Source organism: Vipera berus (genome assembly GCF_964194415.1).
Source record: "Vipera berus genome assembly, chromosome: 2".
Lineage (NCBI taxonomy): Eukaryota > Metazoa > Chordata > Lepidosauria > Squamata > Viperidae > Vipera > Vipera berus.
In genome coordinates this window covers 71,062,850-71,085,692 of record NC_138203.1, presented here as the reverse complement: position 1 = coordinate 71,085,692, position 22,843 = coordinate 71,062,850, and the positions used below count along the sequence as shown (strand labels likewise).

The window sequence follows — 22,843 nt, the reverse complement described above, 5'->3', positions numbered from 1 at the left end:
CGCGGTCATTAAGTAATCTGATGGGACATGGAATCCCTTGCGATGTGAGAGGCTTGCGGAGCTTGGTGCCCAGCGGTGTGTGGAAACCTGTTGCAGGCTGGGAGGTCTAGGACTTCTCCCCCATTCCATGCTGGGTTGCCTGAGCCCTTCCCCACCCACTACGTGTGGGTCCTTACCTTTGTGTTGTTTTTCTGACAGGCATGCCCAGCTGATACAAAGTGTGGCCTTCCAAGAAGACCACCTCATATAATTCTGCAAGTGGGCCCAATTCTTACAATCATTCAGAATGATCCTAATTTGGAGAAGGGGCCTTTCAAATGATTGCAAGAATGATCAGTATGTTATCTATGTAACATCTTCCTAGGAATGTAAGCCTGCCTGACCTATGTTTATTATGCCATTGAATGAGTGTTATGTCAAGTACACTACAGTAACATCTAACATTTCGTCTAGCTTTTCCAACATCTCTAGAATTTTTCTAGAATCTCCCATAATTCTTTGGAATCTGCAATCTGCATAAAATGCATAGAAAATAATACAGCATGCCTGTACCATGCATCCAAGCAGTGAATTAACATTACTGGATGCAAAACCTAGATCTTTTATATCCAATCATATATCCATTTACCCATTATTTTCTTCCACAAAATACTGTTAGTTATAGTAGTTTTGTTAATACCTTTCACTGCAGTGTTTCTAATAATTTTATTTTATTGCATTACACATTTAAATACATTTTTATATCATTTATTATACGCTGTCAGTATATTTCACATTTTGTCAAAAATAGGAAGTAAATGGTTTAATTGTTGATATATTTCTTTCTAGCCTGTGATATTCTCCTGACACCTAGTGGAGATTTCAAAAATAACATCTTCTAGTTTAATCACTTGTGAACTTGCAAAAATCCTGTGTTCTTATTTTTCAAAATAGTGAGTGTACAGTGCCTATTTGCCATCAGTTATAGCATAGGATAGATATATATGAATCAGTACCTTGTGTTGATCCATAACTGTAATAAGCATAGGACATAATTGGATCAGTACCATCTGTAATATGGGTGTAAAATGCAAATCTCATATCTCCTTTGAGATATATATATATATATATATATATATATATATATATATATATATATATATATATATATATATATATATATATATATATATATATATATATATATATATATATCATCCTAGACCAGGGGTCCCCAACCTGTGAGCCACAGCCCAGTAGTGGGCCGTGGCCTGCTGGCCACTGGGCTGTGTGACAGGTTGGCCAGTGTGCACGTATGTGCGTGCACACCCCCTCACTTGTGCTAGTGCCGCAGCCACGGGGTGCAAAAACAGGATGCTGCGCCACAGGGCACAAAAATGGGTCACCGCTGCACGAGATGCAGAAACAAGGTGCTGCGCCACGCAAGAACAGGGCTAGTAGGGCTAGTATCATGTGGGCGCTAGCCCCGCCCCGTTTGTGGTACATGCATGCTCGCGGCCCTGTGCGTATGCATGTAAAATGCTTCCCCCTCCCTTTTCCTCCAGTCCGCCAACTGACAAATGTTGGTGACCTCTGTTCTAGACGTTTCAGAATCAAAATTTATCCTAAGGAACCATAACAGAAAAGGCATGTTTCTTTGATCCCATTATGACACATTTAAATGAAGAGATCTGGAACATTCCCATTCTGTCTGACCCTAGACAGGCAGTGGATGGGCTCCTGGTCTCTTCAATTAATCATTGTGATCTATCAGGACTTAGAAAGTGACTTCTGTTATAGCATCTGCCATCTAGAAAAGACATCTATACAACTTACAATGATGGTGTTTTCAAAGTCATTTAAAACTTGACTCTTGGTCCTAGGTTTGGAGATAGGGTGGCTATCCTGTTTTTCCCTTTGGGCGTTGTGTTCCCTCTTTCAGATGTTGAGAAACTTTCATCATCATCTTTGTTTTTACTCCTTTTATGTAATCCATCTAGAGTTATCTGTAGTCAAACGGCCTCTAAATTTAATTAAGTGAATTTATGAGCTAGATTCCTTTTTCTTTGTAGTGCTCTCTTGCTGTACACAAATAAAAGTGGGTATTGAAATAATGGAAAGCACTGATGGGTAGAATCAGGTGATTTATAAACAAAAGTATATAAGGTATGTGCCAAAAATAATAATTTGCTTTTAACATTAATCTCTGGAGATTTCTAGTATCTTCATTGGAGCCCTTTAAATCCAGGTAGACATAACATCATTAACTCAAACAAAAATGGGCAAAATAAACTCCATGATGAAGATGGGATCATACTAATACTTTTCATTCCTTTCTCTCTTATTATGCTTACAGGACTGAAAGTCTAACTTCATCAAGGCATTATTATGCTCACTAGAATTTAAGGTTAACAGCACCTGAAAAACTAGGCTATTTTAATCTTGACTTGCAACCTCCACTCTTGAATGAGATAAGCACATGTGCAGGAAAATAAGGGAAGTGAACTATCTTTTGATAGGAAAAAAAAGGAGTGTGTTATATGTTGTTGTCTGCTTTCTTTCACAATCAGTGGCAAAATTGCCTGACCAATAACCAGCCATTACACAGTGAAGATCTTGTTTCGTTTATTGTAATAAGCGGGGAGAAGCTATCATAGCTTGGTTCTCTCCAAAGTTTCAACTCAAACAATTCCCTTCTTTATACAACATCCCTCGTTCCCCATTGGCTTAGGTACTATAAGGTACATTCTCTCCGACCACCTCTTACATTTCCCCCGAGACCCTCCTTAAACCTACTATATCACATATCACATGTGCATTATGATTACATTATATATGCAAGGCATGACAATATTTTAAGTATGCGCTTTGCTTACTACTATGACCCACTTTTTATTTCTTAGAAAAACCACTTATTTTTTGGAATATTTGCCACAATTTATATGCCTCTTGGGACGCGGTGGCTCAGTGGGTTAGGACGCTGAGCTTGTCGATCAGGTCGGCAGTTTGGCAGGTCGAATACCAAGTGCCACGTAACAGAGTGAGCACCTGTTACTCGTCCCAGCTTCTGCCAACCTAGCAGTTTGAAAGCACGTAAAAATGCAAGTAGAAAAATAGGGACCACTACGGTGGGAAGGTAACAGCACTCCGTGTGCCTTTGGCATCTAGTCATACTGGCCACGACCACGGAGACGTTCTCGGACAAGCGCTGGCTCTTCCACTTTGAAACGGAGATGAGCACCGGCCCCTAGTCAGAAACAACTAGCATGCATGTGCTGGGGAACCTTTACCTTATGTCAAAAAGTAATATAATATAGTTTTCTAATGTGTATAATAGAGGTTCTGTGTCTGCGAGCGTCTGTCATTGATAACCAAACGGAGGTTTATTTCTGAATTGCCCTCATATTTACTTCTGCGGTCAAGCTATTTCCTCTTGCAGCTTGGTACTTTCTGAAGCCCCATCATCTATTAAGAGGGAGCAAAAAGCCATTTTTTCTACCATTTTTTTACTCCCCTTTTTTCCTATCAAAAGATCGATTCTCCTTTCTTATGTTCCTGCACATGATCTTATCTCATGTTGGCTAGGGAATTCTGTGACTTGGAAATCCACAAGACTTAAAAAGTTGCCAAAGTTGGACACCTCTGGTCTAAATATTTTAGAATATAATCTCAATTAACCAGTGCCAGAATAGCTACAAATCTGGAGCACATGAAGCTGGGGGAAAAAAGATGTACACAAGACTTTCCCATGAAAAGACAAGTTGCCTTAGCTTAACCTAAGCTCTAAGAGGATGAAAAAGCAATGAAATCCTTCGATAGGTAAGGATCACATGAATGTCATGCGATGCTTGTGTTCAACCCCAACCTCTGCCATAGTTGCTTCTGTAATACTCATTGATAATTGAGATTTGTAATCCCATCCTACACTGGGCACGAGATAGGAAAGCCTTTCTTACATAGTTCGGTAGAGAAGCCCTCGACATTATTCTTGGTTAATTTTGCACAGGATATTCATTTTTTCTGCTCCCAACTAGCGCCTACCTTCTTTCCTAAAAACCATCAGCGACTACTTTTAGTTCATCAGTGAGAGGCTTTTTCTAAGAGGGCCACAAATTCTCGCTGGCATAAATTGCGACGACCGCTAGGTAGCAGGAGAGCAAGTTTCTGAACCCCAAATCTACTAATCCTAATTCGTAATGTTCTTAAAATGTCCACTGCAAATTATTAGGGAATAAAGCTTGATTTATACAACTGCGACCAGAACAACTCAAGGTTTGACAAAGGAACGCCCCACGGCTTTTTCGCGCCCAGTGAAAATGCTCGTTCCCGCCCTTTTTTCCTCACCATCCAATAGACATTGAGATTTTCCGAGTTTCCTCCCCGGCCGGTATGCGACAGAATGAGGAAATGGTGTCCTATTTTTTTTCTAACGGAAACACTCACGAGACGGAAGAGTGTGGTAACCAATGACATACGCCGGCAGCCCAACGAGAAGTCAGAGCAACCAATGGGAAACGAGCGCGCACTGTCGCTTTGCCCCTAGCCCTTAGAATTCACGCTAGTTGTTGCGGGAGGCGGCAAAGATGGCGGCCTCTGGTAAGCGTAAATCGGAAGAAACTGAGGCGGGGAGCAGCGGGGGCAAGAATCGCCTCAGTAAACGAACCTCGAAGGAAAGCCAGCCGCGATCGGACGATCGACGAAGCGCAAATACACCGTTCGTCGAGGGCGCTATCGTGAGAATCTCCATGGAAAACTTCCTGTGAGTGGGAAAGGCACACGGGCAGCTGCTGTACGGCTGGCCAATAACGGCGGGGGGAGAAAAAAAAAGAGGCACGGTGGGCGTGGCTTCTTTCAAGGCCGAGAGGCGGGGTTTTCTATTTTCTTGGAAAAGTTTTTCCCCGCTACCAGAGGGCTCGCGGTGGCCCCCGCGGGTTCTTCGGTATCCCTATGTGGTGTTTTGCCCGGGCGCCCTCACTCTTGCTTACCCTAAATCCAAGAAGGGCCTTAATGACTTCTTATCAGCAGTAGTTGCCCCATCGGAAAATCAGGCTCATTATTATACGCTTTACCTCAGATCCTAAGAGCATCCTAAATGTTCTATTGCGTTTAAGCGGAAAGGGAGTAATTGCTTGAAGTCGCAAAGAGAGTCGTAGTGTATAGAAGTGGTCTATGTAGGTTTCTGGTTTGCCCTTGCCCCCTCTGCAGTCATGCCCCACTGGTCATCTGTACAAAACTCTCATCTTCCCTCAGGAAGTGGGGAACCAGGGAGTCAGTCAATCAGAATAAAGCTGGAAGGGGGGAACCTTTAGAGATTTTCTAGTCCAACCCCCTGCTCAGGCAGGAGACCCTAAACCAAGGGTAGGCAAGCTCGGCTCTTTTAGGACTCATGGACTTCAACTCCCAGAATTCCTGAGCCAGCTTGGCTGGCTCAGGAATTCTGGGAGTTGAAGTCCATGAGTCCTAAAAGAGCCAAGCTTGCCTACCCCTGCCCTAAACCATTTCAGACAAGTGGCTGTCTGAAAAACCTCCAATGATGGAGCGCCCACGATTTCTGAAGGCAAAGCTGTTCCAATGGTTAATTGTTCTCACTGTTAGGAAGTTTCTCCTTAATCCCAGGTTGCTTCTCTCCTTGATTAGTTTCCATTCCTTGTTTCTTGTGCTTTGCGTCCTGGTGCTTTGGAAAATAACCTGACCCCCTCTTCTTCGTGGCATTTAAACATTTTCATCCTCTAACTAGCTAACCAAATATTCACTGTTAGTCTGTAATCAAAGCTAAATAGTACCTATTTTCTGCTCCTATTTCTCAGTAATTGGTATTGAGAGGCTTATTGCCCCTGGTACTGGAGCTAATAATTAGCCATAATGATTGACTGACAACCTTTATTGTCAGTTGCCCAAGTGTGTGCCCAGTGTTCTACTATGAGAGTGAATTGACACATGATTCGCAATGAAAAAGTACTTGTTCACTTTCTTCACACCATAAAAATATTACATCCCCCTACATTTATCTTTTCCCTTAAAAGATGTAGATATAACTCTCACCTACAAGGGAGGTGTTGCAAACATTTGATGATTAACAGATTGGCATTGAAAAGTTAGCTTTAGATGGGATTCTTGTTTCAGTTTAGACATTAATTTCTTCGTTCTTTGATAAACTTCGTAGGATAGGATTTTATTTTGCTCTGTTTCTGAGCTAAAATTTAAAAGTCAAATTATTTTAAAATAGCTTCTTTCTTTGCTGTCTTTGCTGTCTTTCTACTTTGGTGAGCACTCAAAACAGTAGTGAAAAAATGGGGGGAAAATAGAACTATTGATAACATAAATTCTGCTTCTTTATTTTTACAAATAACTTTCTTATAAACATTTCTTTTTAAAAAATTGATTTTTCAGAACCTATGATAACTGTGTGGTGTTTCCAGGCCCCCATCTAAATATGATAGTGGGAGCTAATGGGACAGGTAAATCAAGCATTGTATGTGCAATATGCCTTGGATTGGCAGGAAAACCTTCCTTTATAGGACGAGCTGACAAGGTGAGGATTTGGTTTTGTTTTGTTTGGAATCATACGATATAATTTGGACTTCTGTTAGGGTACATATCTTTTAAGTTGTATAAAATAATTTCAGTATAATATATCGCAAATAAACGATGGCCCTTGGTATAATAAATTTAATGCATTGTGTTTCAGGCATAATTTTTGATATTAATTAATCATATTTAACTGAAAAGATAGCATCATCGGGATGTAAAGTAACCAACTCTTTTGCCACCAGCAGAAATAAAACAGATAAAAAGGATCCCTTCTCATTCTAAACCGAGGTCTGGTGGAAAAACCATGTTTTTAATGATCTGTTAAAATAATTATATTAGGGGTCATCTGAACTTCAAGGGGGATGCTGTTCTAGAGGATAGTTGCCACAACAAAGGCAACCTGCTATCTAGTTCCTACTAGAAGGCATTACTTGATTAACAGAACCAGGAGAGAGACTGGTTTATTTTGTGTACTTTTTTTTCTAAATAACTTTCATCTCTGGAATGTTTTGTTGTCCTAGGGCAGGGGTCGGCAACCTCGGCTCTTTTATGACTCGTGGACTTCAACTCCCAGAATTCCTGAGCCAGCTATGCTGGCTCAGGAATTCTGGGAGTTGAAGTCCACGAGTCATAAAAGAGCCGAGGTTGCCGACCCCTGTCCTAGGGTGTTACTCCTTAATTCACCTCTCTCCTTTGTTATGCCAATACTGTATTGCATCTGCTGGATTGTTTTAACTGTGATGATTTCAAAGGTGACTAAATATTACATTCTGGTCTTTTTACTTTTATGCCATTTACAGCATATGTTGCTGTAAATACTGTACTGTACTGGCAGTTATGATTTCTGCCATGACTTAGAGAGCTAAGTGCTGCTAGATTGTATGTTGAGTTTAGGTAACCAAAAATGATACTTCATTATGCTTACTTTCCTCTGCATTCTTTTTTCATTTCACTAATATCCTGTCCTAATTTGTAATAAACAGTTCTACTGTTTAGGCATTTCATAACTGATATGCAATATTTATAAATTAAGGCGCTCTATGTATCTTTTCCTTTTGTTCAGGTTGGTCATTATGTGAAGCGAGGTTGCAATAAAGGAACAGTTGAAATTGAGGTGTGAGTAATGAGACTTGTTTATAAGCCTGTTTTCACAAGTGTACAGGTAGTCCTCGACTTACAACAGTTTAGTGACTGTTTGAAGTTACAATGGCACTGAAAAAAGTGACTTATGACTGTTTTTCACACTTATGACCATTGTAGCATCCACATGGGCACGTAATCAAAATTCAGTCCCTTGGCAACTGACTCATATTTATGATGGTTGCAGTGTCCTGGGATCATATGATCACCTGTTGCGTCCGTCTGATTAGCAAAGTCGCCCCGAGTCCCTCGGGAGAAGGGCGGTTTATAAAAACAAACAAACAAATAAATAAATAAAGTCAATAGGGAAGCCAGATTCACTTAACAGTCATGTTACTAACTTAACAACTGCAGTAATTCACTTAATAACTGTGGCAAGAAAGGTCATAAAATGAGGCAAAACTCAATAAGTGTCTCAGTTAGCAACAGAAATTTTAAGCTCACTTGTAGTAAGTCGAGGACTACCTGTACTTGAAAAAATAATGTTATTGATACATTATTTTAATATTTATACAGTACTATTATACAATAGTACCATGGCCTAAAGTAATATGTAACAATTATTTTCTGGTCATTAGGCATAAGAAGCCCAACAATATTATTATCACACGAGAAATTTCTGTATCAAACAACCAGTCAACTTGGTTTCTTAATAAAGCCCCCTGCACTCTCAAAATAGTGGAGGAACAAGTCTCAGCTTTAAATATTCAAGTGGGCAATCTGTGCCAGTTTCTTCCACAGGTATGAATACTTTTCATTTTAAAGAAAATATAAATATTAACAGTTTCAATAAATGAAATAATAAAGGATGTAATGATATGAAAAATTGCATGCAAGATAAATGCTTACTTCCTGATATTAGCTATTAGATAACAATAGGATAAGTTATGAAAACAGTAATCTTTATAGTACCACCTCTTTCATTCCAATGTGTGCACGACATGATAATAGAATTAAAAGACAGGAAAGTGATTATGAATAAATGTTAGGAAAAATTGTTGTAATATAAAAGTAGCTTGACAGGGAAACCAGTTAGACAAACTAGTTACTTCCCTTCACTGGGTGTTTTCAAGCAGAAATTGAATAGCCTTCTTTTTGAATTGTTTTAATATGAATCCTTGCATCAGTAGGGAATTGAATAACATAAATGGCCCCTTCCAGTTTTATGGTTCTTTGATTTATTAGATTTCTCTCATTTATATTAGCATAATTGAAGTATTTTCTCTGAATGGTACTACCGTAAATAGAAGATTTCTTGTATAATGAACTTCTGCAGTAGATATGTCTTGGCTACAGTCTAGTGCTCTGTGAGGAGTGTGAAATCATTCACAGAGCATACTGTTATTTAACCTCAGCTGAGTGACTTGCCTATATGTGAAATATGCTGCTGCTATCACAGTGAAAACCATAGGACCATCTGTAGCAGCTGAAACACCATTCTGCCCACAACCTTTGCAGGTTTTTCTCTGATTCCAGCATTCCAAAGCTGCGTGGGAACTATATTTTGGCAATAGAATACCTTCTGCTGGTAAGGTGGAGAATCAGTGTTCAAAAGCCTTGTTTAAGGTAAATGTGTTAACATATAGATGCAAAGGTTGTTGTCCAGAGCCTACCAAAACTGCTGTGTGATGGCTACTAGTCGGGAAGAACTAAAAATAGCTGGATATTTATATTCATTCAAAGTTCATGTCTTTTAACGTAAAATATAATTGAATGCATTTATACGCATAAAATACTGCACATCTGCTTTGTAGGATAAAGTTGGAGAATTTGCAAAATTGTCCAGAATTGAGTTGCTTGAAGCTACAGAGAAATCAATTGGTCCACCAGAGATGTACAAATTTCACTGTGATCTCAAAAACTTCAGGCAGAGGGAGCGAGAACTTGAAGTAAGAGTCTAATATGTATTGTATAAGATAAATATTGGGTTTGTTAAGTTCTAAGAATGTGCAAGATAAATTTCCTTCTTTTATTGAAAATATTTATGACTTTAATCGGAAGAGCGTGCATGGTATTATCTTGGCTTATTGGCTTTGTTTCTTGCAGCTTTTATTCTTTGCTTATTGTGTATCTTCTTTCTAGCTTTTTTTAAAAACTACCTTAGATTAAAAAAAAAACCCAAACAATTGACGTTTCTTTAATGATTGCTGATTCTGTCTTTGTTCCTCAGAAAAACTTTTTCTTTTTCTTTTTTCCTGTTTATTGTATTTTATAACAAAAAAATCACAAAAAATACAAAAGAAATGAAACACAAAAGACAACACTAAAAATAACTGTATAGGATAAAGAATAAAATATACCCACAAAAAAGCAAAATACTAAAATCTAAAGATATATAGTTGATGAGTAGAAATAATTAGTTTACAAAAAACTTATAAATCTATATTATTATCAAATAAGAAAAAAAACTGTTAAGGCTTCAGAAAGACTAAAATGTTTTCTTTCCTTTACACCTTAGTCCCTAGGAATAAGTAATGAGTAAATGTCCAGGGAGATATAGCAGCACTGTACTACTGTTTGTTTATAGTATTTTTACTTTATGTTACAATAACGCTTTCAAAATGTCTTGCAGTACAGCAAAACTGTATGACATTCATTTTAATTGTCAATATATATGGATCGTTCTGTTATGTTTTGCAGTAATTTATTGGGAAATTGGTTTTCTAGAGATAACCATGATTACTTGAAGTTTGATGAGGGGGAATGCATAATCTCTGCAAATGAGTATGTTGCATTTTATTTAAACAAGTATGTTGGATGGCTGGAAATCATGGTTATTAGATTTTATATTTTATATTAATTACAATTATTCTATTGAAATATCATTTTGCTATTTTGATAATTATGAAATAGCTTGATATATTTTTAATGCTTTCCTATCATGTAAAATTTGTATTTATTTAAGGTATTATTTATAGCTATCCACATCAATGTTGTTGTTGTTGTTGTTGTTAGTTGCGAAGTCGTGTCCGACCCATCGCGACCCTATGGACAATGTTCCTCCAGGCCTTCCTGTCCTCTACCATCTTCTGGAGTCCATCTAGGCTCACACATACTGCTTCAGTGACTCCATCCAGCCACCTCATTCTCTGTCGTCCCCTTCTTCTATTGCCCTCAATCTTTCCCAGCATTAGGCTCTTCTCCAGTGAGTCCTTCCTTCTCATTAAGTGGCCAAAGTATTTGAGTTTTAGCTTCAGGATCTGGCCTTCTAAAGAGCAGTCAGGGTTGATCTCCTCTAGGACTGACCGGTTTGATCGCCTTGCAGTCCAAGGGACTCGCAGGAGTCTTCTCCAGCACCATAGTTCAAAGGCCTCAATTCTTTGGCGCTCAGCCTTTCTGATGGTCCAACTTTCACTGCCATACATTGCAACTGGGAAGACCATAGCCTTGACTATACGCACTTTTGTTGGCAGGGTGATGTCTCTGCTTTTTAGTGTGCTGTCTAGATTTGCCATGGCTTTCCTCCCCAGGAGCAAGCGTCTTTTAATTTCTTGGCTACAGTCCCCATCTGCAGTGATCTTGGAGCCCAGGAAAATAAAATCTGTCACTACCTCCATTTCTTCCCCATCTATTTGCCAGGAGTTGAGAGGGCCGGATGCCATGATCTTGGTTTTCTTAATGTTTAGTTTCAACCCAAGTTTTGCACTCTCCTTCTTCACCTGCAACAAGAGGCTCTTTAGTTCTTCTTCACTTTCTGCCATTAGAGTGGTATCATCTGCATATCTTAGGTTGTTGATGTTTCTTCCGGCAATCTTAATTCCAACTTTTGATTCATCTAGCCCTGCCTTTCTCATGATGTGCTCTGCATATAAGTTAAATAGGCAAGGCGACAGTATACAGCCTTGCCGGACTCCTTTCCCAATTTTGAACCAATCAGTGGTTCCGTGTCCAGTTCTCACTGTTGCTTCTTGACCCGCATATAGATTTCTCAAGAGACAAATAAGATGGTCTGGTATGCCCATCTCTTTAAGGACTTGCCAGAGTTTGTTATGATCCACACAATCAAAGGCTTTAGCATAGTCAATGAAGCAGAAGTAGATGTTTTTCTGGAACTCTCTAGCTTTCTCCATGATCCAGCGTATGTTAGCAATTTGATCTCTAGTTCCTCTGCCTCTTCGAAATCCTGCCTGTACTTCTGGTAGTTCTCGATCCACATACTGCTGGAGTCTAGCTTGTAGAATTTTAAGCATAACTTTACTAGCATGAGAAATGAGTGCAATGGTGCGATAGTTTGAACATTCTTTGGCACTGCCTTTCTTTGGAATTGGAATGTAAACTGATCTTTTCCAATCCTGTGGCCACTGTTGAGTTTTCCAAATTTGCTGGCAAATTGAGTGTAGCACTTTTACTGCATCGTCTTTTAAGATTTTGAATAGCTCAGCTGGAATACTGTCACCTCCACTAGCTTTGTTGTTGCTCAGCTTTTCTAAGGCCCACTTCACTTCACATTCTAGGATGTCTGGCTCGAGGTCAGTGACCACCTCATTGTGATTATCAGGGACGTTAAGCTCATTCTTGTATAGTTCTTCTGTGTAATTTTGCCACCTCTTCTTAATCTCTTCTGCCTCTGTTAGGTCCCTGCCATTTTGGTCCTTTATCATGCCCATTTTTGCATGAAACGTTCCTTTCATCTCTCCAATTTTCTTGAAAAGATCTTTGGTCCTCCCTATTCTATTGTTTTCTTCTATTTCTTTGCATTGTTCATTTAAGAAGGCATTCTTATCTCTTCTAGCTATTCTTTGGAATTCTGCATTTAATTGGGCGTATCTTTCTTTTTCTCCCTTGCCTTTCGCTTCCCTCCTTTCCTCAGCTATTTGCAAAGGTTCCTCAGACAGCCATTTTGCTTTCTTGCATTTCTTTTTCTTTGGGATGGTTTTGGTTGCTACCTGTTGTACAATGTCGCGAACCTCTGTCCATAGTTCTTCAGGCACTCTGTCTATCAGATCTAATTCCTTAAATCTATTTGTCACCTCTACTGTATATTCAACAGGGATATGATTTAATTCATACCTGACTGGCCTAGCGCTTTTCCCTACTTTCTTTAATTTAAGCCTAAACTTTGCAACAAGAAGCTCATGGTCTGAGCCACAGTCAGCTCCTGGTCTTGTTTTTACTGACTGTATAGAGCTTCTCCATCTTTGGCTGCAGAGCATATAGTCAATCTGATTTCTGTGTTGACCGTCTGGTGATGTCCATGTGTAAAGCCGTCTCTTGGGTTGTTGGAAAAGAGTGTTTGCTATGACCATCGTATTCTCTTGACAAAATTCTATCAGCCTGTGCCCTGCTTCATTTTGTACTCCAAGGCCAAACTTGCCTGTTATTCCCGTTATCTTTTGGCTTCCTACTTTAGCATTCCAATCCCCCATGATGATAAGGACATCATTTTTGGGTGTTAGTTCTATAAGGTGCTGTAGGGCTTCATAGAACCGGTCAATTTCATCCTCTTCAGCACTGGTGGTTGGGGCATAGACTTGGACTACTGTGATATTGAATGGTTTGCCTTGGATTCGAACTGAGATCATTCTGTCATTTTGAGGATTGTATCCCAGTACTGCTTTTCCTATTTTTTTATTGACTATGAAGGCTACTCCATTTCTTCTGAGGGATTCTTGCCCGCAGTAGTATACCTGATGGTCATCTGAATTAAATTCACCCATTCCTGTCCATTTTAGTTCGCTGATACCTAAGATGTCAATGTTTAGTCTTGTCATCTCTTGTTTGACCACGTCCAGCTTTCCTTGATTCATGGATCTTACATTCCAGGTTCCTATGGAGAAAAAATCTTTACAGCATTGGACTTTCTTTTCACCACCAGACATATCCACAGCTGAGCGTCCTTTCGGCTTTGGCCCAGTCGCTTCATTCTTTCTGGCGCTACTAGTACTAGTCCTCTGCTCTTCCCCAGTAGCATATTGGACGCCTTCCGACCTGAGGGGCTCATCTTCCAGCGTCATATCGTTTTGCCTTTTAGTACTGTCCATAGGGTTTTCATGGCAAAGATACTGGAGTGGTTTGCCATTTCCTTCTCCAGTGGATCACGTTTTGTCAGAACTCTCTGCTATGACCTTTCCGTCTTGGGTGGCCCTGCACGGCATAGCTCATAGCTTCATTGAATTACGCAAGCCCCTTCGCCACGACAAGGCAGTAATCCATGAAGGGGATCCACATCAATAGATTCTTGCAAAAACTATTTTGTATTTATTTACTATTTATTTCATAGATTTAAAAAATTAGTCATTTTACCCAACTTTTTAAAAAAAAAATTAAGATGAAATTACATCATTTTTGAAAATTAATCATAGTTCTTATTAGTAATGCTGCCAAGTAGAATCTCAATTATGTTAACATAACTATCAATATAATATTTAAATATAGTTAAAGTTGGGGGTGAGAATTTGGTTGAGGGGATATCTTGTTAATTCCAGTTATAAATTATTAAGATACAGAATTAAGAATTATGTTAATTTTTTAATGGGAAAATAAAAAAGGAAATATGAATGTCCATTAATAAATAGAAAATACAGGTAGTCCTTGGTTTGCAACCATTTCTTTAGTGATCGTTCGACAACACCACTGAAAAAAGTGACTTATGACTGGTTTTCACACTTATGACCATTTGCAGCATCCTCCTGGTCACATGTTCAAAATTCAGGCACTTGGCAATTGGCCTATCCTTAACGACAATTGCACTGGCCCTGGTCATGCCATCACCATTTGTAACCTTCCCAGCAGGCTTCCGACAAGCAAAGTGAATGGGAGAAGACAGATTTGCTTAATGACCGCATGATTCATTTAACTACTACAATGATTCATTTAGCAACTGTAACAAAACTCACTTAAAAACTGCCTACTGAGCAATGGAAATTTTGGGCTCAGTTGTGGTTGTAAGTTGAGGACTAACTGTATATATAATATTATTGATTGAACGTTTTCATTCAATACAGTAAATATTTGGCTTCTGTTAACACATTTCTATGGTTCTGAGCTGATTCAAAGCAAAGACCAGGAACTCTAGTTATGACGAATTTTTCTGCATTATATTCAATGGTATATTGGGTTGTATCAAGTGGTGTCCCTTTGCTGGAATGTTGATTGATCCAGTGAAGATTTCCCTCAATGCCAGTAGGGAATGGAGGACTCCTCCAAATGGAGGGAGAATTGTTAAAAATTGCCTCTCCCATTCAGCAAGTGGAAATTGAGAGCAAATAATTGACTACAATCTAGTGATAATTTCTGTGACTACAACCCCATTGACATTTCTGTTTTTAACCTGCACACTGCAAAATAAGTTGTATTTTTGAAGATAAAATTACCATTTGTATTAATACTAATTCTGTTCTTCTAATGTTCATAATTGAATGAAGTAGATGGTAGAACAATAACCTGAGAGTTAACTTGGTTAATTTAGTCTTGTAAATAATTTAAAATATATGTGCTGACAGAATTCATGCACGGAAAAAAATAGCAATCTAGAAAAAATGAAGCAAAAGAACGAAAGATATAAGCAAGATGTGGAGCGATATCATGAACGTCAGCACCATCTAGATTCAATTGCAATGCTTGAGAAAAAAAGGCCATGGGTGGTAAGTTCTTAATTTTTAAAAAGATTTGAAAACGTATTTTTAAACACAAATACATACTGATATACACATGAACAAAAGCAAGGCTAATATAGCAAGAAAGAATTGGAGCGAAGTGGGGAAGTTGATCAAATGTCAACTATCTGCAATTTGTATTTTGTCTAACAAATGTCTGCCTAAGATAACAAAAAGGGAGATTATAAACTGTTGGTATGTGTTTTAAATATACCTTTTTGCTAATTTCCATGATTATCAAATCCAGAATAAATTATAAATTAGTAACATTTTCAAAATGAAATTATGAAAAATTCACTTTTTTCTCCCCTCCCCCAATTTGCATTTAATAAGTAGCTCCTAAAATTCTTCTTGTCTTGCAATTTAGTTAAGATTTTTTTTTCATCCTGCAACTTGATTTGAGCATTTTAAAATGGTAGGGAAAAAAATTAAATTGTTTAATAAATCACACAAAGGTAAAGTTGAACTCAGTTTCATGGGAACTGGTAATTCTATAATAGTAGTTTATGGAATTGTTTGGCTACTGTCTTCTTTGATGATTTTTGATTTTTGATTAATGTTTTGGAAATCCTACTCTATATAAGGATATCTTTTCAGTCTATTTTATGACTGAATTGTAAGAATAGAAATAAACAGTCTAAATTCCTTGCTGAAGACAGAGGTTCCCTTTCTTGTGAAATCTGTTGATTTAGATTTACAATGTTCTTTACAATGTTTTTAGTATGGATTCTAACTTGTTTTCTCTAGAGTCATATGTTGCAAAAGTGAGATGATTTCTCTGTTGTGGCAAACCAAAACAGATTAACCCACCATCTGCTTCAATTCTCTGATTGTATTAGGGGTTTTTTTAATTCAAGAAAAACATTATGCCGCTCCCACTTTAAATAGCTTGAACACAATTTTAAAGTCATAGTATTTCATTTTGTTGTAATATTTTAAAATTTGACTGCTTCTTTGATTCAATATTCATGCAAACTGAAATATGCCCATTTAAGTAAACATTATTGAATACTCCAAAAAAGGTCTGAGCCCAGAATTTGATTAGCTACATTAAATTTAATCCTTGAAAATGATTTGTACAGCATCAATCTGCTGTTCTTTTTTTTAAAAAAAGTAAGAAAAATACCTTTGAAATGATAATCCCCAAATTAAATTCATGATACTTTTAAAATGCTACATTGTTTCCTTCAGCTTGTTTGAGAAATGTATTGATATTTAATGCATCGCCTTGACAGAAATAAACCGTTTTAAACATCAGAAAAAGGAAACTTTACTAGACATCCATATTTGTTGTGTATATATACCAACAAGTGTTTCATGTTAAAAAGCAAACAATTGTGCATATATTACAAACAGCAGTCTCACTGTAAAAATTTTCAGGTGTTTAAATTTTGTGCAGTGTTGTAATTCTGATCATAATGTCAAATAAAAATTTAGTTAATAGTGCAGTATAAAGCAGCATTCCTCCATCTGGTGGTCCCCTGATGTCGGTTGTGTTTTTCTTTTGCTAAGTAGGCTATTCTGGTTCAAACTAAGGTAAAGGTAAAGGTTCCCCCGCACATGCATGCTAGTCGTTTCCAACTCTAGGGGCCGGTGCTCATCTCCGTTTCAAAGCCGCTTGTCCGAGGACGTCTCCGTGGTCATGTGGCCGGCATGACTAGACGCCAAAGGCGCACGGAACGCTGTTACCTTCCCACCGTAGTGGTCCCTATTTTTCTACTTGCATTTTTACGTGCTTTCGAACTGCTAGGTTGGCAGAAGCTGGGACGAGTAACAGGCGCTCACTCTGCTACGCGGCACTCGGGATTCGACCCGCCAAACTGCCGACCTTCTGATCGACAAGCTCAGCGTCCTAACCCACTGAGCCACCGCGTCCCTTTTTGGTTCAAACTAATGTATAGTAATTATATAAATATTAAATGTGAGCAAAGTAGCAAAATCAGATAGCGTGATCCTACAGTTTGTGCACCGTCACTAATTACTTTGCACGCATTGCTTTTTAGATATATGAAGAAACACGGAAGCTGTATGAAGAGGCTAAAAAAACCCGAGATAGACAGAAAGAAGAATTAAAAACAATGAGACAGACCCAGGCTCCTATGATTCATGAGATCAGAGAAGCTGAGAAGCAATGTACAGAACTGGAAGACAAAATCAAGGAAAAGGCATGTTTTACATTTATTGTATCACTTTTGCATATAGAAGTCAAAATGATTAATACACATACAAAAGTTATAGGAATGTAGCTGGTTGTCATGAAATTTAAAATTAAAACGGCTTATAAAAAACTCAGGGTTAAAATAGAAGAAGCAAAGATTCCGTGCAATTTAGCTTTCCAACAAGTCCACATTTCAAGACTAATGCGCTATGGAAAAGCATTCTGGATGTCAAATTGATAATCTCTAATTAATCACAGTACTTGAACATTGCTAAGATAAAGCAATAACTATTTTTAGCAGAATTTAAACCACCAAATGTGCTGTACAGCCCTGGGACTTGGAAATCATAGATTGACTGAATTTCTAATTCAACAAACCAGAATATCGGCTTTTTAAATAGGATCGCTAACTAATTCCAATTTTTAGTATTAGAGTGCTGGTTGAAACCTTGAACAAATGCATGTAAACTTCTGCCAGCCATTCTTTTAAAGGTATTCACTGTTATTTTCCTATTTGTGGAAGTCTATGATATCTCAGTGCAGTACTGAATGTGAAGAAAACAGAAATTTGGTTGCAGTCCAGTAGCTATAACTGTTACCAGAATAGAAATCATGTTCTTAATACATATTTCCAGTATATGTTGAATCCTTAAAATGGCTCCATAAGACTTCAGCTGTTCAAACTGCAGTTGATAAACTCTACAATAATAGTTTACAGTTTTGTATCAAGTGGTGATTATTCTCCATGAACTATAAAGAACTGTAAAGAACAAACTATATGCAGTCTGTTCACATTAAAAATGTGGCAAGCTCATGCTTTCTGGTGCTATATTAGTTGATGAATTCACTAACTAGAACACAATGCTAAGTTAAAATTCTCTTATATATAGATTGCAGCCATCAAAGAAACATCTCAGAAATGTAAACAGCAACAGGATGCTTTGGAGAAAAAAGACAAACAAGTAAGTTTTTTTCTCCCTTAAAGATTTTGACTTTAAGGTAATTGTAGGTAGTCTCACTTAACACTGGTAATTGTGACTGGCAACTCCATTGCTAAGAGATGTTGTAAAGTGCAATATCATGTGACCACGCCAGCTTATGGTGGCAATTGCAGTAGTTCCAGTTGCCATCATTAGGTGAATCCTGTGTGATTGCAGCATTCTGTGGTCATGTGATCACCATTTTTGATCACCCATTGATTTTGCTTGTTGGAAGCCAGCAGTGAAGATCACAAAAGGCAATCACATGACCACAGGATGCAGCAATTTTCATAAGTGTGAGTTGGTTACCAAGCACCTAAATTGTAATCACATAACTGCAAGGATGCTGTGACAGGTGCAACCCTGTGGTAAGATGAGCAATCAAAAATTATATATACATACATACATACATACATACATACATACATACATACATACGTGTGTGTGTGTATATGTATGTAAAGTTAAAGGTTCCCCTGCACATACATGCTAGTCGTTTCCAACTCTAGGGGCCAGTGCTCATCTCCGTTTCAAAGCCGAAGAGCCAGCGCTTGTCCGAGGACGTCTCCGTGGTCATGTGGCCGGCATGACTATACGCCAAAGGCGCATGGAACTCTGTTACCTTTCCACCGTAGTGGTCCCTATTTTTCTGCTTGCATTTTTATGTGCTTTCGAATTGCTAGGTTGGCAGAAGCTGGGACGAGTAACAGGTGCTCACTCTGTTACGCGGCACTTGGGATTTGACCCGCCAAACTGCCGACCTTCTGATCAACAAGCTCAGCGTCCTAACCCACTGAGCCACTGCGTCCCTTTTGTGTATGTATATATGTATATGTATACATATGTATATATATGAGGAAGCATTGTAAGTCTCCTTGTTCAGCGGCACTGTAACCCTTGAAAAATTACTGAATGGTTGGGACGCTGAGCTTGTCGATCAGAAGGTCGGCAGTTTGGCGGGTCAAATCCCGAGTGCCGCGTAGCAGAGTGAGCGCCTGTTACTCGTCCCAGCTTCTGCCAACCTAGCAGTTTGAAAGCACGTAAAAATGCAAGTAGAAAAATAGGGACCACTACAGTGGGAAGGTAACAGCGTTCTAGTCATGCCGGCCACATGACCACGGAGATGTCCTCGGACAAGCACTGGCTCTTCAGCTTTGAAAGGGAGATGAGCACCGGCCCCTAGAGTCGGAAATGACTAGCACGCATGTGCGGGGGAACCTTTACCTTACCTTTACCTAGCTGTAGTAGCATGGTTTTGCTGATAGACCTGACAAAATAGGTTCTTGTTCCTCTCTGATCTCACTTATCACCCAAACGTCAACCTCAGTGGAGTGAAGTGGGAAGAAGAGTCCAATTTATGAATGGCAGTCTGCAGTATTAATCATTCAGTCTTGTCACAATATTCAAGAATATAAATGTTGAATTTTACCGTGACAATAATCACTGCAAATTTTACTTCAGGAGTTTTAAAGTGTAATACGTGCCCCACTAAAATGATAGATGAGTTTATGTACATCACCCAGGCAAAGCACTTTTTAATTCTATCAACTTGCTTTAGTCTTTATTTCCCCTTGTCTGGGCAAGCTTACTGTGGGCTGGCGCAGACAGAGTTTGTACAGAAAACAACTTTCATTGTGGTAACAAGACTAACTAAAATAACAAGTCTTTGCCATTTTTCTTTGCTATTTTATAATGGAAACTTACTTTTTTATTGACATTTCTGGAAAGTGTTTCTATGCATTTTTTAGATTGAAGATATTAAACTAGCTTTAAGGATGAAAAGAGAGGCAGAAATGGATCGGCAGAAGAGAATACAAAACACTCGTAAGATGATAGAAGACTGGACCAATGAGCTTAGAAACACAGAAAATGCTGAGAACATTCAGCCTTTAATGAATTCTCTTAATGCCAACCTTAGACAGTTGGAAGAAGAGAAGGCAAATATTGATGGTGAAATAAATGATCTGCACAGAGAAAGGGAGAACTTGCTAAAAGAAAGACAAGGTAAAGGTGCTAAAGTATATTTTTTGCTATTCATACAACCTGAGTTCCAAACAAATAAAGATATTGAAAATTAACAACTTGCCTACTCTGTCCAGAAGGAAAATATGATGTTCCTCTTACCTGTTCCATGGCAGGATCCAAGCAGTTTATTTACTAAACTTTGGATCCTGGTATCAACCAAGCATTTCTGTCTAAGTATCTTTAATATTCATTTTTTCATATTATGGTTCTTTATGGAATATTCTTAGAAATTCTAAGACTTGCTAGATGTTGGGGAATAGCTTTGGGGAATGAGATTTATATAAGCATATAAATACATCTTTGGATTTTGTCTTATTCTCTAGTTATAATTTATACTGTTGAGGAAAAGATTGGCTATTGCTATGAGAGCTAGATTCTGAGACATCTTTTGAATAGCACTTACTATACATTTATTTTCTGGTGGAAATTCAGCAACTCTTGTTGGATGATCTCACAGAAATAGTTCATAAGTCTCCATTAATTTCTTGTAATTTCTGCTTGTTAGAAGAGCAGAAAAATATCCAATTAAGTATGTTTTCTCAATCTATTAGTAAAATGGGAGGGGGGCTATATTTGTAATCATATATTACAGTAAATATTTCAGGGGTTATTAAAATTACAGGTATTGCAGACCGCATTGCTCAATTTGAAAATCTGATGAATATGAAGGAAGAGAAGCTGAAAGGGAGATTCCAAGATACACACGATGCTCTTATGTGGCTAAGACAGAACAGAGGGCAATTTAAAAGAAGCGTCTGTGACCCTGTGTTGCTTTCAGTAAGCTGATTCACTTTAATATTATTACTAAAATTTAATCATTACTTCCGTTATAATCTTATTTTTAAAATCTTTTCTAAACAATCCGTTATTTTATTATCAACTGGGATATGTGTATTTTGACATCTTAAGTTAGCTATGTCAGTATAATTTGTCTCACGAAACTTAAGTACAAAAAAATTTAGAACCAAAGATTTTTGTTCTGATACTTTATTATATGCCTGTGTTATGAAGAGTATTCACAAAAATGTCAGAATTCTGATATATTAACATTTTTAATTATTTAATTTTGAGATGATATCATGCTTGTTACGTGAAAGTAATAATAACAATATGCTCACAAATTGTAACCTGTTGAGTGGTTGGGGAGAGGGCTTCTGTTGCATTCATGGTTACAATACAAAGTATAACAATTTTCCTTAATGGGTACTGTTCAGTATAGGTCTCGTTGGAGAACAGTTTGCTTTTTACAATCATGAATGATTGTTCTATAGCAGCATATTATGTGGAGGGAATGGTGCACATTATTTTAAAAAAACTGGTTTTGGATTTTTAAAATGCAATTCTTTTTGTAACTCTAGTTTCTTCTTTTACAGATCAATATGAAAGATAATAAACACGCTAAATATGTAGAAAATCACATTTCTGCTAATGACATGAAGGCCTTTGTCTTTGAAATGAAGGAAGATATGGAAATATTTTTAAAAGAGGTAAAGATCTGTTCACATGATTAAAAACTGGTGGTGTAGGAGACTTAATAATAATTAGGCTCTGTGGCATCCAGCACCATGTGTATTACTGGCATTATAATAGCTCTAAGAATACTTCATTAAATAGCATTTCCACCTATGCAATATAATTATATATTTGATAAATTTATCTTGTTGAGCAAGTAGAATGGGGCGGGGGAATCTATTCTGTTCAACACTAAAGATGAATATTTGAAGCTTCAGGCTTCTCTCTGTCTCTGAGTTTCTTTACTCTTAACTTGATGGAACATACCAATTTCTTGTTTAGAATAATCATGCTTTGAGTGGCCAATAAATAAAGTAGAACCTATTTCCTACATTACGTGCTTTTATTAATTGTTAGATTGCAGTAGTTTTTAAATGGATATTTAATCATTGCGGGCTTTTGTTCACGTTACAAGCCATTTTATGAATACAGTTCTAAGGCAGGTCTCCAATCTTAATAGAACTCTCTCCTTAATACAGACATGTCAAACACAAGGCCCGGGGGCCGGATCCGGCTCGCAAAGTGGTTTCATGTGGCCCGCGAAACCATCCTGGAAACAGTGAGGGAACGGCCCCCACTGCCTTGGCCCTGGCCCAGACACCCTCCTTCTGCCAGAGACCCTCAGATCTGCCCCACTCCTGCCCAGGCCCCCATAGGCACCCTTGATGCAAACGATGTAGAGCTGGCCATGCCCACCCAGTAGGCCATACGCACTCTAGCCACGCCCACCCAGTAGGCGACACCTACCCTGGCCATACGCACCTGGCCCCCTGAGGGCAACCGCAATGCTGATGCGGCCCTCAGTGAAATTGAGTTTGACACCCCTGCCTTAATAGATGTAAAAGTGCTCTTTCTGATACAGAGTTATTAGTAATTCTCAAATACTTGTGAACCATTTTTCGTTAATAATCTTACCTTTTAAA

The 22,843-nt window shown here is 38.2% G+C and overlaps 1 protein-coding gene across 1 annotated transcript in view; it reads left to right on the top strand.

The window, feature by feature from the left end:
• Nucleotides 1-4,196: 4,196 nt before the first annotated feature.
• The window catches only part of SMC5 (structural maintenance of chromosomes 5), a 49,366-nt gene continuing 30,719 nt past the window's right edge, over nt 4,197-22,843 (top strand). The window contains exons 1-11 of the mRNA XM_081320573.1: nt 4,197-4,738; nt 6,370-6,511; nt 7,574-7,626; nt 8,229-8,391; nt 9,405-9,539; nt 15,093-15,233; nt 17,249-17,410; nt 18,294-18,365; nt 20,132-20,387; nt 21,031-21,185; nt 21,782-21,895. Of these exons, the coding sequence (XP_081176699.1) occupies nt 4,563-4,738; nt 6,370-6,511; nt 7,574-7,626; nt 8,229-8,391; nt 9,405-9,539; nt 15,093-15,233; nt 17,249-17,410; nt 18,294-18,365; nt 20,132-20,387; nt 21,031-21,185; nt 21,782-21,895 (1,569 nt within the window). The 5' untranslated portion in view covers nt 4,197-4,562. The remainder of the gene's footprint in view (nt 4,739-6,369; nt 6,512-7,573; nt 7,627-8,228; nt 8,392-9,404; nt 9,540-15,092; nt 15,234-17,248; nt 17,411-18,293; nt 18,366-20,131; nt 20,388-21,030; nt 21,186-21,781; nt 21,896-22,843) is intronic.